This window comes from Eubalaena glacialis, chromosome 2 (assembly GCF_028564815.1).
Source record: "Eubalaena glacialis isolate mEubGla1 chromosome 2, mEubGla1.1.hap2.+ XY, whole genome shotgun sequence".
Classification (NCBI taxonomy): Eukaryota; Metazoa; Chordata; class Mammalia; order Artiodactyla; family Balaenidae; genus Eubalaena; species Eubalaena glacialis.
In genome coordinates, this window is record NC_083717.1 from 68,760,780 (window position 1) to 68,779,381 (window position 18,602).

Consider the following 18,602-nt stretch of genomic DNA (forward strand, 5'->3'; position numbering starts at 1 on the left):
CAGGAGACTAAAAACAAACAAACAAAATATGTGGTTGCTTATCCAAAAAACAGGGTTTTAAAAACTCACTATATTTTTAATGCTATGTCTGATTGTGAAGATAGGCTACTTACTCTAAGCTCTGTGAGAATTTACAGGTTCACTAAACTCTTGCTAGTGTACTAAGTTGAGAAAGGCATTGAAAATTTGTCACCCCCATGAATGATCAAAGGGTGATATCTAAAACTCACTCTCCTCACCCATGCACATAAGTAGGTACGTGAGGCAGTTAGGTTGCAAAGCCGAATCCTACAGACCCCCCAACAGGGCCTCTTCTCTGAAACTATGAGGTGTGTGTACCGATGGCCCTCTTACATCTCAGCCTGCTGGCAACAGGACAGCAGCTCTCCTGTCAGACAGGAAAGGGAAGAAATTTGAGAGCAATAGCTGTGGGACGTTTGTGTTTCCCACAAGTCTCTGTAGAAAGCAGACAATCTGCCACAAGGGCAGCAGGCCACAACGGCAGGGACCTGAGGGAGAACACTACTCTAAGGCTTTTAAACAACGGGTCTTTTCTAAATGGATTCAGCTCAGTGTGGCAAAGGCCCGGGGCCCGGAGGAGTGGATGTGTGCTCCAAACTAGGTGCGGATCATTTACTAGCTATGTGAACTTGGGCAAGTCACTGCACTTCCCAAGCATCAATTTCTCCATCTGTAAACAGAGTGACAATACCTTCCGTATCAAAGTGGTATGGAAGTAAATGAGTAAAAACTTCCGTTTTTTTCTGAGATTGAATGAGTCAATTCACATAAAGTGCTGAAATGCCAGGACTCCCATGGATACCAAAATCCAAGAATCCTCAAGTCCCGTGTATAAAATGGCATTGCACAGTTGCCCTCCGTATCTGCGGGTTCCACATCAACCAACCGTGGATCAAATATGCAATGGTACAATTCTATTATTATTATTATTAAGAAATGTGGGGAAATGTCAAGACCTTATAGTGTATTCATGGGTCTACAAAATGCTAAATCTCACGTCTAGGCCAGTATTCTGGCAACTAGTCTTCTAAAGCAGTGTCACCAGGCCTCACTACCACCAAGCCAATCTTCTAGGAGCGAGGGAGGGAAATTTTACCCTTTAAAAAAGAAAGAAAGAAAAAGGCACAAGAAGGACTAGTACCACAACAAATGTCTACCTGGGTCTCCCTACACTGTCTTAGGTGAGAGTATCCAGGAAGGTTTTTCCCCTACAGCTGTGTCTTTGCTTAAGCCTTTATTCCTACTAAATGAAATCCCCCCGACGGGGGAGTGGGGACTTTGGAGCATGCACACATGTGTAGATTCATTGAACCTTAACAAGCATTGAGTACTTAAGTGAGTGAGTTTACTGGAACCTGTTGGCGGAAGTAGGTTTTGTTAGCTGGTAGGATGAAGAGAGTAAGGTTGGTTGGTACCAAGCCACCATGAAAAAAATGAGAGCTGTGCTGTTTTCATTGTGGCCATCATGTAACATTCTGCTTTTGCTAAAATCACCTACATGTCAACACTGATTTTTTAAATGTGACTTCAGTGTTTTAGCATTTGTTGATTCCATGACTTTGTTTCAAGTCTCAACTGCAACCAAATAACTCTCGTTCTCAATTAGATAGGTAGAAAAAAAGATGATCTTTATATTAGATCCTTGAGTCTACACTGAATCATGCCTACATCTAAAACCAATATTTGCATAAGATGCAAGAGCCTCTCAAAACAGTTCAAACGCCCATAAACAGCACTGTTTTTAATCTGTTGCCTACAACATACCAATGAGAAAAATCATGGTATCATGTCATAAACTGCTATGCAAATGATGCTATTTGTAAGTATTAACATAGTTTAGTGCTTACAGTCATATTCTCATTTCTAATAATTCTCCCAGAATGGTGTCTTTCTCTGGACTCTTAGCCTGCAGGATAGTCTTTCATCAAGAAGCTGAAAATTTTAATAACCTGCCAGCGTATGTTTTGTATGTGCCAGGCTAGGCTTGATGACACAACATCTTCATTATCAAAAGAAACAGGTCTACAAACTGTAATAGGACATTAAAACATGCCTGTGCTCATAAAGTCATGTTTTGATGTCTAAATGTGCACCATTATGATGGTCTTCTGGAACAAAGGATAATTCTAATCCTAAATTTTCAATAGCTACACTCAGTGGAGATTGCGTTTCACTTCTACTCTGAATGTGATTTCACTATGAAGGCAAAAGAATGTCAAAAGTCTCCTACAAAAAAAAAAAAAAAAAAAAGCTCTTCAGAACTACTTTATTTTTTATTTTTATTTTTGGCTTCTAACCACACCCTGGCCAAGCACAGGTCTCAGAGTGTAAAAAGATTTCATAATAATGATTTTTCCCTTGTTAAGTTAAAAAAAAAGATTTAGACAGATTACTAATTATTCAAAAGTGTCACATTTGACAACATTAACAATAATGCCAAATGTATTTGGTGACAATTTAAAACGGTATTGTTTAAAATAATTGAAATTAAATAATATATATTCAGGTTTCTAAATGCAATTCAGCCAAATGCTAATATTTTAAATATTTTTAAAACTTAAAGTCAAACATTTCAAATTTATCATAGTCTAGTGTCAGGAGAATTTTATGAAAATTGGTTTGAAATATTGAGACCAGCAAGTACTTTGTACACTAACATTTCAGTCTTTTAGATTAAAAAAGTCATACTTTTCATGGTTTAATCTCAACAGTTTTGCTTAAACATTTTTTTTATATAAGATGAAACAAAATCTAGTCCAAGGAGAACACAAGAGAAACCTCTATGGGCCTCAAAATTAAATACATTTTCCCTGTTTTATTTTTTTCTAGAAGAGTAATTCACTTTGGTATCCTTTAAATAATACATAAAAAGCTGGCCATGACAGGTACTGCATTTAGTCCATTCACTGATGGAGGGGGAAGAAAAGCCCAGAATAGATCATGAGGAGAACAGTAACATTTATCAAAGGGAACTCTCTCTTCTGACTATTCTCTAGATTTATTCGTCATTTCACTTTCACAAGAATAATGGGGTTCTCTCTTGTGTGCCCCTCCCTTTCTATCACTTGTGTCTTGATTCATATACTCGTAGAGTGGGATGCTCAAAGCAGACGCAAATCACTGCAGAGCCCACTACTACAGCCATCGGTGGGGAAGGAATCAGTTAAGGGAATTTGCGTCTGAATTTTCCTCATCAGTTATGCTTTCACCAGTAGCTCAGCCAAAACAGAGATTGGGATTAAGAGAAGCCAGGCAAGTCGAGGTCTCTGGATGCAAAATGATGCAACTTTTAGAATGGTGGGGATAATTCATATATGAGGCCATATAAAACTAATTATTAAGCAAGTTTGAAACAGACTAAGAAGTTGTACAATTCATCCTTCCATCAATATGTGTGGAAAAATCTGTACACGTCACTCATATGCTAAGAGTTTTTACCTATTCAGTTCTTGCCGGGAGATTTTCTTGCTGGAATGTATTATTTTCTCAACATCTCACAGGCACCAGCAGTTACATAAATTTCCTTGAATTGTCTTCAAAGACATATGACTGCTGACAGAATGCTATTATACATTAGCTTCCAGGTGACAAGCATTCACTAATAGAATTTCTCTCTCATAATAAAATACAACTAGCTTAATAACAACACGTGTTAGAAGCTTATGATCAAGACCCACTTACAGCAAATGATTAGATTTGTAATGTTATTTGAATATGGTAAAAAGATTACTTCCTAATTATCATAATCAATTTGAGGACTTTTAGGGCTCCAAGAAGGAACATTTAAAATAACCTAATCAACCTCATTCACTTTGTATATAAGAACTAAGGCCAAAGAAAGTAAAAAACTTGCCTAAGGTCTCACTGCTGGTAGGTAACGTAGCTGAGTCTAGAAGAAAGTGCCTTATCTTCTAGCTGAGCCTTTTGCTTTATCTCCTATCTGTTCACAGACACTTCGGGTTTAAGTCACCATCGAACACTCACTTGTGCCCATTTCTTGCTCCAGTCTTCACGGCTGTATCTGTGACTCTCCTTTAGGACCCACTTGTAGCACTTTAGGTGGGAAGGAATGTCACAAAATGCAGTCCCATTTCCTCCAAACTCATAGTCCATTTTAAAGAGCCAGCGTTGGATTTCCAGGTGATCAATGACCAGCTGACTCACCTGTTCTGTTATCTGTGGGGCCAAAGACACAGCAACATTTAGTTTCCTGGATTCCTTCTTATCGTGTTAACTTAGTTGTGGTACTTTTCATGTGTCTTTATTTCAAACAGTCTGTTTATTCGGTTTTCTTCTAGTCATTAAGACAGATTAGAAGAAGTTTTACGTGATACGTGTATGTGTGTATATATATATGTATATGGTGTGAAGAAACCACTCACCAGTGGGACTAAAGACATGTTTAAAAGTATAATCTTATTTATGAGAAATTATGAAATTATCATTTGCTGGCTTTTAAAGGCAAAAGGAAAAAACCTGTGAATATCTGTAATTGAATCTTGATACTGTTTTCTTCCTTTTTCAGAGAATTATGTGTTTACTTATTCTTCAATTTTTTTTTATAGTTTCAAGATTGTAAAAAGTTAGTCTTGAAAACTTTAACTGTTTGGAGCTTTGCTGAGCTTTTAAATGTTCTAGTCTATAAAGCATTTAATTTTTTCCTCATTAGTGTATGTGAAATACATTCGTTTGGCCGGTCAGTTGACAAAGTGTATTATGTGTATTGTAGGTACAAGACGGATAAAGGAGATGAAACACTCATGAAAGCAACTTTCTTGGAATACACACCTATCCTACATCTTATTTGAAACTATTCCCTCAAGAACTGGGCTCAGTCACATGAATGTTTCAGGGATAGAAGTTCAAGCTCTAATATCACAGTAATAATAATGATGATAATATCTAACATCATTGAACTCTCAGTAGGATCTAGGCCTTTGGCTAAGCTCTTTACATGAGTTTTCTTTTCTTTCTCTCTCTCTTTTTGTTTTTTTTTGGCCACGCCGCATGTCTTGTAGGATGTGGGATCTTAGTTCCCTGATCAGGGATTGAACCCGGACTCTTGGCAGTGAGAGCATGGAGTCCTAACCAGTGGACCGCCAGGGAATTCCCGAGTTTTTTCACATAACACTCATAAAAACCTATGAGGTAGGCATCATTATTAATTCCGCTTTATGTATAAATAACTGAGACTCAGCTAATTTAAATAACTTGCCCATGATCACACAGCATTGAGTGGCAGAGCAGAGACTCCACCCAGGCTGCTCTGAGTCCAATACCTAAGCCCATTTCTTCTCCACTGTGCTGCCCATCTCAACCTGCAGAGAGGTAGAGGAGAAGGGTGAGGTGGAGAAGGAAGTGAGGAGCAAGAGAAGCAACTTTCCAAACAGTCAACAAGCCATTTGGGTTAAGTTTGAATCAGACAAAAGTCTACAGCAAGATTACTTAATTATAAGTAATACTGTTCTAGTAGAGCCTTGGTGAAAAATAACTCATTAGATCACAAAATGATTTTTTCGTTTGGTCTTCTCATCTGACTTTCCAGTCTATACTTCACAGAAAAAACAATACTAAGCATTCTCTCTCCTGAGCCTACCCCATGTTGTTCTTGGCCATGGTCTGTGCTTAAGGAGGCCTCTGCAGCACTATTCTCTTCACCTTTGATAAGTTTTTGTTCACCAAATGGATTTTTTAAAACTAAAGAGTGTGAAAGAACTTGAGATTATAGTTCTGTTGAAATCTGGAGCTGGAAGATTAAAATTATTTTGATTAAAGGCACAATCTGTTCTCTTGAGTTGTGTCTTTCCAGCAAATCTACCTGGGGATGTTACACTATGCAGCAGTGTAGAAGTGACACCAAAACAGGCATACTTGGGATCCCTGGAAGCCCCATGCAACCATGGAGTATTCAATTAGGGTGAAAATGAAATTGTCTTAGCTCCCTAATTATCAAGTAGTGTCTGTGGATAATTTGGGTGTTTAAATGACAAGTACTCTGGTCTACACACCATATGGCTATGAGCATAGCCTAGGAAGGTTTTTTAAATGTGCCTTCCAAGGTTACATCCCTTCTTTCTCTAATGTTGTGTTGAGAAGATAGATTCTATTTGTTGTATTATGGTCTTACATTGCAGAAGTAGAAATGGTCTTTGGACTGTTAATATCCAATAAAATTCTTTTGCCAGTGTAAGGAAAGTTGTTCTGGCACAGCCTTTTTCATTGTATGTTTGGATGTATTGTATATTTGGAAGTTTCAACTACTAACAGAATTATTATCTGTTTCTTCTAAATCCTATTATTTGTTGCTTCTGAGAACCCTATAAATGGGTGCCTGTTGATGAATCCCGAACAGTAATGAAAAGGATCAATAGTATTGTAAAGACTGCACCACTGGAAAGAATTATGTGCTATCTTTAAGTGAAAATTGAACAGTGCTTTAAAATAGCATCACCATTTTTGATTATTTAACCAAAGCTGTCAATATTTCATATGGAACACATGCCAGAAAGAGAACTTGCATGGTTACTTTGTGGAACAAAACAGGAAATGCTCACTGTGCTCAAGTTGGATTTTTTAAATAAATAAATAAATAACTTAATCATAAACCAATGACTTTATGCTATTGCCAAACATTTATCATTTTCTATTTGAATCTCTCTGTTCAAAAGATGTAATATATTTTTTAATTGCCATACATTTTATACTGGTGTAGGGCAGAAGTAGAAAAATGTCTACTGCTAAAATCCAACTGATAGCCAGGAATATTTATTAACCTAAATTAAGATAATCACAGCTTTCTTTCACCAGCTTTAAGTTTATGATACACATCGGTAAAAAGTCAGTGTTATTGATTCATTACCATCTGCAAATTCAAAACGCTGACATGTTTAGATAGGCACTATGTGGAAAAATCTCAGTGGAGTACTTCAGTTCTTGTTGACCTTAGACATACATTTTCCAAACAGATAGCATGGACCTCAGTTATAACTGCGTTTATTGTGATACAATTTGCACATGCCATAGGTGAAATGACACCCTTCAAATCCAATTTGTCTATGAGGAGAGGTTTTTATCCTACTTCTGAATATCAGTATTAGGGGGAGGCTTTACTGCATTAAATGTTCCTGCATCTTTAACCACAATTAACATATAAACTTCTAAAATATTTCATAGCAAAGACTGCCTGAGTTCTCATCAATGGGGACAAAAGCAAGACTCACTCAGTATAAATATTGCACATACAGTTTAAGGCTTTGAAGATTGTTTAATATACATGTATGAAATTGTATCATTTAAAAATGCATTTCACTTGTATTAAGTCTATCAGCCTAGAATTCTACAGGGAAGCAGAGTTAAGCAATCCACTCTGTTACCTTCAAATTCCAGTGGAGGTTAATGACAGTGGAAGGGACATGCCAGCTTAGGAGGAGCCCCTCTCTTTTAATCCTATTAAGATTGCCTGTGCCTTTTCTAGACGCTGCCATCTTTAAGAGGAACTTCCTTCATGAGCCCATGTTTTGCCCAAGAACACTCTATCTAGCAAGACTGAAACACTTTTGGGGCAATTTAATAAGCTAAATTTTCAAATTAGTCTCTGAAAAGTATGATTTGTTGAAAAGCTTGATTTTGGGGCTCAGCGGCTATGAGGTGCAGAGCATCAGGATCAGGCAACTGAGAGAAGAAGCATGATCCCTAAATATTGTCCCTTACAAACATCCTCATTGTGTACAGTTCTTTAGTTTCCCTAGAAGTGGGTGCCTGGAATCACTTGTGATTGGCTCAGAGTAATGGTTAAGAGATGTATTGAAACAGAGGTTAGGAAATGTTAACAGCCTTTTGTCTTTTATTTTCTTTATTGTGAAAAAAAATAGCAGTTAAGTGGGAGAACACCTGCCAGAGCTAACTCAAAGTGGCTGATTTCTGGTTCTCTAGTGGCTACTTTTGTAGTGACTAATATTATATAACAGTTCTCCAAATAGTTAGGGCCCTAACTATCTGCTGGAAGAATGCATAGCCATAGACTCGGACCAAGGCAAAACCCAGAAGCAGATAGTTTTCCTCCTAGAGCCATTTTACTTCCCCTTTCTGGGATTTTCCCCCCTCCTTCCTATATGGCCACTTCCTGAGGAGCTAGGATTTTTTTTTTTTTTACAGAGCCACAGATACCTGCAGCCCTCTGCCACATGCCCTTTGCAACATGACTCGGCAGAAAGGGCTCACTCCCTGGAGCTTTCCAAACCTGCTCCTTTTAGCCAAAATTGACTCGCACATTTCTTAGGATCCTGCTAACTAATATGATGATGAACTAATCCATGTTAAGGCAATAAATATTGATAGCAGATTAATATATGAATAGGGCCTTCAGTTCCTTAATCTAAATGAATAAATACTTTGGGAATTACAACAATTTCTGTAAGGCCCCTAGGAAGACACTTTGAAACATGAAGGCCTAAAGTAGATCCCATCAACTCAACTCAAGTATTCCACAATATTCTTCATTGGGTAGGGCTGACACCAGAAGACCTAAAGTTCCTGCAAGGTCAAGAGAATGTGAAATATTTAAACAGCGCCTCACCTGTCCACCCTGCATACCTGCTGGTGACTATAGACGTCATATATTCCAGGAGGGACTGGCACATTGGCGCTTTCAAACACCCGTTTACTTCCGGACTTGGTACTATAGAAATGAGCTAGTTCAGGCTCTGGGCCCAGGATGGGTATGTCTAACATATCCGCCACAGCTAAATCATCTCTGTGGAGGAGCCCGCTGACAATGTAGGCTTCTTTTCCTTGGATGAGATTTTTTATTCTTTTGATTGCCTTGGGACTGTACATCAGGTGAGTGGCCAGGCACATATGCTGCTTCTGGGGGGAGATCATATTATTCTTGTTAAAAGGTATTCTTTTTCTGGTCCACACACCTAATTTATAATGTTACGCACAATAAATGCATTATTAATAACAGGCTGGGTTATGAACTATCCCGTTGTTTAGCAGTTTAAATTGATAAAAGCTGTTGGGGTGAGGTTCCATAATCGCTCACATCTTTAGTGTGTTGGAAATAGGCTCACTGGGAATAGAACTAATTACTATGCATCTGTATTTATTTGATCCACATGGAATTATCCTTCTGTCAGAAGGAAAAGAGGCTGGTGGCCTTTGGATAATAGTGATTCATCTCTGCAACACTTCTGGCATGGTTTAACACTAAAGCGTCTGGAAAATCAATACAAAAAAATGAAGAAAAAAACCCCATAGTATTCTTCACTGTACACGACTCCTATTCTGGCAACCCTTTAAATGATTCAGTAGGAAAAAGGCACTTGACTTGATACTCTCTTCCCAAAGTTCTACCACAAATTCCATTTCAGAGACTACGTATTGTTATGATGATTATCATGGTTCTTAGCCAACACTCCAGAAAGGATTCACGAATGGAAAATATTTGAGAATTTCAGCAAGACTCAAATTTCTTTTCCAATGGAAAACTCTTTTTATTTTTGACTACTTAGACCCAGCTCAGCAATACATGCGACTGTCTCATTCAATTAAATAAATAATTCCAGCATGTCTAATAAGGGGCAGAGAATGGAGCCAGATGGTCAACACACACCAAAACTAATACAAGCATGTCTCTGTGCTCAAGGAGTGGGGACACAGATGAGTACCATTAATGCATAACTAATACAAGGCAGAGAAGGGCCATAAAGAGCTACAGAGGGCCTTGGAGACAGGGAGGAGGGATGCAGAGGCTACATGCTAGTGGGGAAAGCTGAAAAGGCAAATTACTCATTCTTCTTGGGCCTCAGTTTCCTCATCTGTAAAATGCGTATAATAGTAGTACCCATCTCATAAGGATGCTATGACTATTAAATGAGATAATGCATGTAAAGCACTAATAATAGCGCCTTGGATATAAGCACTTAATGAATGTGAGCTTGTATTATTGTTATGAAAGAGGTCAGGGTTGAGGTAAGTTTTGAAGGATGGGTAGGATTTTAGCAGGTGAGGATGGCCATAGCCTAGGCTGGAATATGGGAACCCAAGATTGTGCTCATTTCCTCTAGAGAAGAGGGCATCATGGCACATGAGAAAGTGCTGGGGCTTAGGAGTCAAATGGTTCTGTCTTTGAATCCAGCTCTATCCGTTATAAACAACCTGAACTTGGGCAAATGACTTAGACTCCTTGAGACTAAGTTTCTCCATCATCTGAAAGGGAATAAAAATACCCATTTGATGGGTTTCTCTAAGGATAAAATAAGACCATAAATGTTTAACACCTACTATAATGCATGGCATTGAGTGGATATTCGATCAATGGTAGTAATTATCAATATTATTATGGAGAAAACTTTTTAAAAATAAAGTCATTAAAATGTCATGCAAATAATATAATGCAAGACGTGAGAGTCTTAATGGAGTTCAAGGGATTTTGTAGACTAGCACCTTCTCTCCTGGTTCTAGTCAAAATTATCTACTCAACATGGCATTGAAGTGTGGAGACATTCCGAGCCACTATTTTGGGGAGTTTCTGCTGCACCAGTTTGCAGACTGTTGGAGGGTATGACTGCTGAGTATAAGAGAAAGCAACTGAGGAAAGCCCCTGGATTTTAGTCCTGTCTGAATTTGTAACTTGCAAGCTGATTTAGAAAACTCTATCTTTCTGAGCCTTGGTTCCCCACATTCAAATGAGGGGTTGAACTAGAAATCTCTAGGGTCCTTCCAGCTGTGATACAACGTTCCCTTTAAAACCAAAGCTCTTCTGGACATACTGTTTAATGAGTACAGGGTTTCTGCTTGGGATGTTGAAAAAGTTTTGAAAATGGATGATATGATGATTGCACAACAATGTGAATGTACTTAATTTCATTGAACTGTACACTTAAAATGATTTAAATGGTAAATTTTATGTTATGTATATTCTGCCTCCCCCCCACCAAAAGACAAAATAAAAACCTCCTCTGAGAAGAGGATTTTATGATTTACCCTGTTGAACCCTTCCTTCAGAGCAAGTGTTATATTCTAAGCTCTTTAGGTCTATGCAGTATGCCTTTTCTACATAATTTAAATCCATTTTCAAAAACCTGCTTCTGAGAATGCAGCTCTAGGAAATCCGGTGTTCCATTAGACAATGGCTGGTGACAGCAACTCGTGAGTTTGTGTTTCCCATCTAATTGATCACTGTTTATCCCCCTTGTTTATTTCACTCCTTTCCTTTCCCTACAAATTATTCCAATGAGGAAATGTGCAAAAATGATGTGTCTTGTAGAACTGGTGACTTGAGTCACAAAGTATGTGGTAGGCTTTTCAGGGTACCTAGAAGAATGTTTCAAAGGGGGCAATCCTCTCATGTTAAGTACTCTTTCATTTGATCCATACAACACTGTACCAATTAACAGTCCCTGTTTTGGAGACAAGGAAACTGAGACTCAAGTGATTTTCCCATAGTCACACAGCTGGTAAATAGCAGAGGCAGGATTCAAATTCAGTATTAGCACAGTTCTCATGCCATAGCTGCCATGATTTCTCCCATTTTGCAGATTGAGTAGTGAGGTCTGGTAGTTTTATGAAGTGTGATGAGGGGCTGGTAGGTGGAGCAATAGAACCTAACGTTAAAGTTGCACATTTCCGGCCAGAATGGATTTCTGTCTGCTCTAGGGTTGTTTATCTCTCTTGGCAAGTATTCTACCCAACTCTATTATGTCATCTCTGGGCATGCCTTATTCTTCAGGCAAGATAGTACCACAGTATTGTGTTCAATGTGTGTTTAATAAAGATTTGAATGTAAGTGATGGCAGAGGACACATTACTGACCGCAGGTCTTGTGTGACCATTTAGAGAAAATCAGTATCATCAGATCCAGGCTGTGGATTAACACAGATGACAAAAATCTAAAATGTTCCTAATTCCATAACATTATAGCTACATTTAATTTATCACCACTAATTTTTTTTTCACCTGAGACAAAAGGTAGTTGCTTAGGATGTCTTCATGAACATTAAAATGTTCAAAAATAGACATGATGACTTTATAACAGCATTTTCACCATTACAAATTCAAACATTGTAGAGTAACTTGGAGAGATGTACAAACAGCTTTTGGCACACTTTTTAAAAATCTCCTCAAAGCCATGCATTTGAATGAAAGTCAGCACTGATGCAATCTCTCAAACCCATTAAAAAGAAATAAAGCCATAACTAAACACTAGCAGGAAATGATTTGAAAGTAAGAGTTTAATTTTTGTATTTTAGAGAGGTGATTGCCTATGAGTGATTAATTACTCAAATAATTTAAACTTAAACTATGAGAAGTATTAAGTACTTAAAAATATTTCTTAATTGTTTCTATTCACAGAGATGCAAACCTACACTATGAATGTAACCCAGTGCATCTGTTAGTACCAACTGCCTATCTCCTCTTAGAAGGTGAAGAGTGGACAGTGAGGATTCATTTCTCAGGTAACAGGACTGCAGAGCTGGAAAGGACTTTGAAATGATCTAATCCATCACCTCATTTTACAGATGAATAACAGAGGACCAGAGAGGTAAAGGGGCTTGGCCAAGGCCACAAGGTCATCCAGGAGCAAGGCTGTCATTCCAAATCAGGATAGGGTTCTGGGGTCAGACAGATTTGGGTTCATACTCTGGCCCCACTAGTAACTTGGGATTAGAAGATGAGTGTTGGTTTCCTTAGCCAAAGAAGGAAATTGATAATTTCTGTCTTGCTGCTGTGTTCTAAGTATCAAATGAGAAAATGTATGCTAAGCATTTGATAAATGTTAGCTGTTTACTCACTTTCCTTTTCCCAAATCTAGTGCCCCTTCCCCATTCCATGCCTCTTCAATGTATATTGGCATTTCAGATATGCAGAAACTGCTTATTAGCAGCTACCAGGCATTAGCTCCAGTTTCTGGCTGGAGAAAATCAGGAAATTAACCACACGCTAATGATAGTTCCTTGCTTCCCAATATCCACAGTAACTCTGACACTGAGGCTTGGGAATAGCTAGGAAGCACCAGAGCAAGCCTTGCTTGGTGGAGGATATTGGGGAGTTTCTAAGATTATAAGTAAGTGGTGATGATTTGTCTCCTTTCTTTTTTTTTTTAAGATTTAATTAATTAATTAATTAATTTATGGCTGTGTTGGGTCTTCGTTGCTGCGCGCGGTCTTTCTCTAGTTGCAGCTAGCGGGGGCTACTCTTCGTTGTGGTGCGCGGGCTTCTCATTGCGATGGCTTCTCTTGTTGCGGAGCATGGGCTCTAGGCGCGCGGGCTTCAGTAGTAGTGGCACGTGGGCTTCAGTAGTTGTGGCCCTCAGGCTCTAGAGTGCAGGCTCAGTAGTTGTGGCGCACGGGCTTAGTTGCTCCATGGCATGTGGATCTTCCCGGACCAGGGCTTGAACCCATGTCCCCTGCATTGGCAGGTGGATTCTTAACCACTGTGACACTAGGGAAGCCCTGTCTCCTGTCTTTTCTTTTGCTTGTCCTGATCCTGCACTTGTTTCCTCCTCCATGGCCAAGTGGTGCCAGTGAAACAGAACTAGGCGGAGAGCTTTTATGGGAATATCGAGGTACCTAGTTATGAAAAAATAAAATCTTCATTTTGGTAGAAGAGAGTAAAATTCACTGAGTATACCAGCAAAGTAGAAATGCTGTAGCATCCCTCCCCAGCCCTGGCAGGATTTTTTTCCCTTTGGTCAAATCATGGTGCATCTGAGGTGTTAATGGGTAGTAACTCAACACATAGATACTTCCTACATGAACCATGCAATCAGTTTATTTGACAATAGATAGAGAGTTGACTTTGGTGCATCCCACTTATGAATGAAGAGAGCTATCTTCACCAGCAAAGTCAGACCTTTAGATTATATTAAAAAGTCTCCTCAAAAGTGCATAGTCCATTAGGTTATTTATTTATTTATTTGTTTGTTTGTTTTTGGCTGCGTTGGGTCTTCATTGTTGCATGCAGGCTTTCTCTAGCTGCATCAAGCAGGGGCTACTCTTTGTTGCGGTGCGCGGGCTTCTCATTGTGGTGGCTTCTCTTGTTGTGGAGCACGGGCTCTAGGCACATGGGCTTCAGTAGTTGTGGCACATGGGCTCAGTAGTTGAGGCTTGCGGGCTCTAGAGTTCAGGCTCAGTAGTTGTGGTGCACAGGCTTACTTGCTCCACGGCATGTGGGATCTTCCCAGACCAGGGATTGAACCCGTGCCCTCTGCATTGGCAGGTGGATTCTTAACCACTGTGCCACCAGGGAAGTCCACCATTAGGTATTAAAATGTTGATTGTTTACCATGGAAAGTTTAAATTCTTGTTAAAATATAGAGAAATTCATTTCAAGCCATCTCTTGCACTACCTTATTCTAGAACGTGCCCCATGGTTCTATGAATTTCCCAGAAGTTCTTCTCTAGGGATGAGATTCAACTCAGAATTCATTCCATTCATTAAAAATCAGTTCTAAAAAAGTTTAAAAAAAATCTGAACCTTGTTCATTATGAACCATGTGATATGGTAAATAAGACCAAATTCCCCTGAGGGAAAAAACCCCCATGGAATAACAAGGAATACCAGTGTGGAAATCAGAAAACAGGGGTCCTGGTCTAGATTCTGTCCCTAACTAGCTTTGTGACCACAGGCAGGCCCAGCCTTTCTCTGCTTCGGTGTTCTCCACACAAAATTAAGAAAAAGCAACCGTAGATGTTATAAATTCACCTACTTGATGGTACAACCCAATAACTACAATTAGGCTTCAGCTACAGAGAAACTGGGCAGCAGTAGCTCAGCTAAGTCTGCAAGTTAAACTGGGATATTTATTTCCTATTGTCCGATCTGTAGTCTAATCAGTAAAGCTGTTAAACTTGCAATAATATTTCACTGATGTGTACCAGAGCGTTGCAAGTTATAAAATTTCCAATTTAATTTTACTGCATCCCTGAAGCCGTAGTAATTAGAAGACAAACTCACAGTGAAGATGTTTATAGCTTCAGGGGTGATAATTTTGAACCTGTCCTGCAGGTCACTTCTGTCCTTAAGTTTCCCTGATTTGACAGCTGCCTGTAGACTCAGGATTTTATTGTAATACAGCAGCAACTCGTCATTCATTCGATGGGAGCAGATGTAGATGACGCTTACGTTGGCATCTAAAAATAACAGGCACAATGTTAATTACTGGTATAAAGGTAAAAGACATTATGAACTCTGGCATCAGGTTGATGTTGCACAGTTTAAAATAAAAAGCATATCCAAAAGCCACATTCAAGTTAATTTAGATTGGTTTTGTACAGAGCTTAGCAATTTAAGTGGCTTTTTTGTACTTTAGCATTTCTCTAAAGAAAAGATAAATAACACCACCACCAAAAAAATAGACACAATGATTCCTTCAGAAGGAGGGCTGTGAGGTACCATGGAAGTGTACTTTCAAATAATACGTAGGGATTTAGCCCCAGAACTCCTATTAATATCAATGGGATTTGCATACTGATTTAAAAATTTATCCCATTAACTTTAGTAAATTATAAAACAGAACTGTTAACTTTCGAAAGCTGATGAAATTGCAATTTCTTATGCTGCCTGGACTTGGCAAGGCCAATTCGGGGAATGTTCTGTCCAAATAAATGGTCTGATTATGACCATAGCAATGATTATTTCAGGAAAGCAACCTTTTCCTTTCTCCATTCCCAAAGAGGAGTATATTACTTAAATAGGACATCTAGTGATTCTTGGTTTAAAGGAAACACTATCTTAATTTAACTGTTCTCCTTCTTAAGATGTGCTTCTTATTATGTGCATAGAAAGAAATCCTAATTAAATATCCCATCCGAATGGAACAGTGAGAAGAGATTACCCACTCCAGGCTGCAGAATATTTTAGGGAGTATGTACAGGAAATCAGCAGCCAGTGGAATCACCCATTCATTTGTAAAATGACTGACTGATCAGTAGGGACAAAGCACTTGGCTAGACATGAAAGGAGATACCAGAATCAAAGCGACTGAGATGCTGCCTGTGAGGAGCAACCATTTCACATGTATAAACAGCTGTAAAACATGGTGGAGGGTGGTGGACACAAGACACATGCAGACCAGGTGCCCAGGGAAGGTTGGAGGAGGGAGTACTGTAAAATGTTTCCTTGGTCAAGTAGGGCTGAGAAGAGATTTTAAGACTCCTCTGTCCAGTTTGGCAGAGTATACAGAGCATAGACTGATTAAATGCTTGCTCAGCTGTCTAGGAGCCTGGGCATATTATTTAACCTTTCTAAGCATTGCTTTCTTCATCTGTAAAATGGGGAATAGAGTTACCTGAGGCACAGAGTTTTGGAGAGTATGAAATGAAAGAATATATATAAAGCACCTGGTGCAGTATCTGGCACATAGTAGGTGCTCAGCAGACAGTACAGATGCACCAATCTGCTCCACAGCCCACCCTGACTAGGCCAGCTAACAGTGGTTCCACACCCCGCCCTCCACACTTGTGCTCCTTTTAACTAGTGCCTCAAGATTTAACACGATGAAGTAGTGTCCCCTGCTGTTCCATCCTGTTGTTCCAAATCTTTCAATCTTGTCCGTCCAAACTCTTTAAAGGCAAGGTGTATACTTTTCATATAATCCCCCATGCCCTGGTACAATGTCGAGTATGCAGGATCCACTCAATAAATACTTGTGAGCTGACGAAAGGGATCTGGGAGAATGGAGAGGTTCGGGAACTGGAAAGTCTTACACAATTAGTGAGATCCACGGCATGCAGGAGAAATCTGTTCTGGAGAAGAGCATCTTGTGGCTAGAAGCAATGTCTTCTGAACTGGCCCAGAGCTGGGCCCAGAGTAGGTGCTCCATAAATGTAAATATTTAAGTGGCTCCTATTTAATGTTGAAACCACATTGTCACATGAACCTCAAAATAAATTAACTGAGGAGACAGTAGTTAAATAACTTGTATCCAACTGCTGAATGATCAAATTAGTTATCCGAAATCTTGTGTTTTCAAGAAGAGACTAGTGTCTTACTAAACTAGTGGTCTTTAAAACCAAACTAGTATTATTTTTTAAGTATAAAGAAAGGACACAAAAAGCAAACAACAAAAATAACTTAATAAAGTCTCCATAGCAGAAGAAAACTAAATTTTTCTTGGGAAGAAATTCCTGGGTTATAAATGATAACAAATCATGTTGCTAATTTTACTTTTCCCGTTCATTTCTGGCAAAGGAATACTATAATCACTAACAGTAATATCCAGTATTAGGGTGGTTTGATTGTGAATCAACAAATGTTCAAAATTAATTGACAGGTGATTTTGGAAAGGAATTAAGAAGAAGATGAAGATTGTTTTGACTGTTAGTCAGTAGTCAATATCAGTCACCCTCTTGCTTAACTCATCTAGGAACTGAAGATACAAGCTGTTGAGGTCTCTCCACCTGATACCCTGACTTCACAGCCAATATCCAAACAAGTCTTAATGTGGTCAGATTACCTTTGTTTCCCCTGAATAAGCAGAAAAATCAATACCCTTTACTAGGAATTAACAGAATTTAAAGAAAGATAATCATTTATTCTTCCATAAAATTATCACTAATTTTCCTAGTTTCTTCATATTTTCACTTCACAAGCAACTACTTTTTCTATTTTCTCACTTACTTCTACACTTTTATTACTTCTCTTGAACAGGTTTTAGGATTGCATTGTTATCATGAAGATAGTGTACCAAGAAAAGGCATTTGGTTCATAATCTCTCAGAAATGTTCATCTTAGCAAAATTGTCCATTGCAGATAGACATAGACTGAATTATTGAATTATTTAAAATAGAAGCCTAATACTCTTAAGTCTTCTCATTATTAATAAGAATCCTTTGTAAGGAAATTCTTTGGTGATGGTTTGGACTATATATAGGAAGGTATATAAAAAGCTAAAGAAAAAAATTAATCAAATAAATTAGAGCGAAGTCTGCCCTCTGCTGCACTTCATTGGTTTCCACCCAGTCAGGTTTTTAGTTGAAATAGCTCAGCACTAACAAATCAATCTTAAGTCATTAAATTTTTTTTTTGGTAAGGTCGAAAAACAACATTAGTGCCTAGATAATAGATTAAAGCAATTACCCTATTATTATTTTAGGACACTGTAAATTTCTAGTACTGATGTATTTTTGTTACCAAATGGCATTTATAAAATAATAATGATGCTGAAATATATATGAATCACGTAAAGTGTGTCATTCCAGGGAGCCAGCTAAATTGGTCATTGATAATTTAAAATTCTTCCTTGCTTTGCTTAAACAAGGGCCAAAGCAATTATATTTTAACAAAACAAAGAAGTTCTTATTTGGTAACTAAAAAATGCTAGTTTTCCTTTAACCCTGAATTTCTGGCCAGGACTTCCCACACTGATTCAATATTACTACTTAGGCTTTGAAACATTTATTCTTTAAATCTCACCTCAAACAGTGTCAACCAAAGCCAAGAGTTCTTGTATCCTTCCTTCCTGGCCCCTGGTTGGTGTCTGATTTAGAACTGACCAAACCAGTATTAGAACTTGACTTTTACAAAGATGTGTCTATCACTCAAGGTCTGTATTTCTAATTATTCCTTCCACTAGGCAC

General features: G+C 38.4%; 1 protein-coding gene across 7 annotated transcripts in view; it reads right to left on the minus strand.

The window, feature by feature from the left end:
* IQCH (IQ motif containing H) overlaps positions 1-18,602 on the minus strand; it is a 207,022-nt gene that overhangs the window by 65,151 nt on the left and 123,269 nt on the right. For 5 of the 7 annotated variants that reach the window (XM_061181983.1, XM_061181982.1, XM_061181987.1 and 2 more), the window contains 2 exons: positions 14,980-15,155; positions 4,006-4,197 (listed from right to left, as the gene is read on the minus strand). In XM_061181983.1, coding sequence (XP_061037966.1) covers positions 4,006-4,197; positions 14,980-15,155 — 368 coding nt within the window. Of the gene's footprint in view, positions 1-4,005; positions 4,198-8,613; positions 8,887-14,979; positions 15,156-18,602 lie in introns of all 7 variants that reach the window. The other 2 variants (XM_061181981.1, XM_061181984.1) reach the window with 2 other exon arrangements.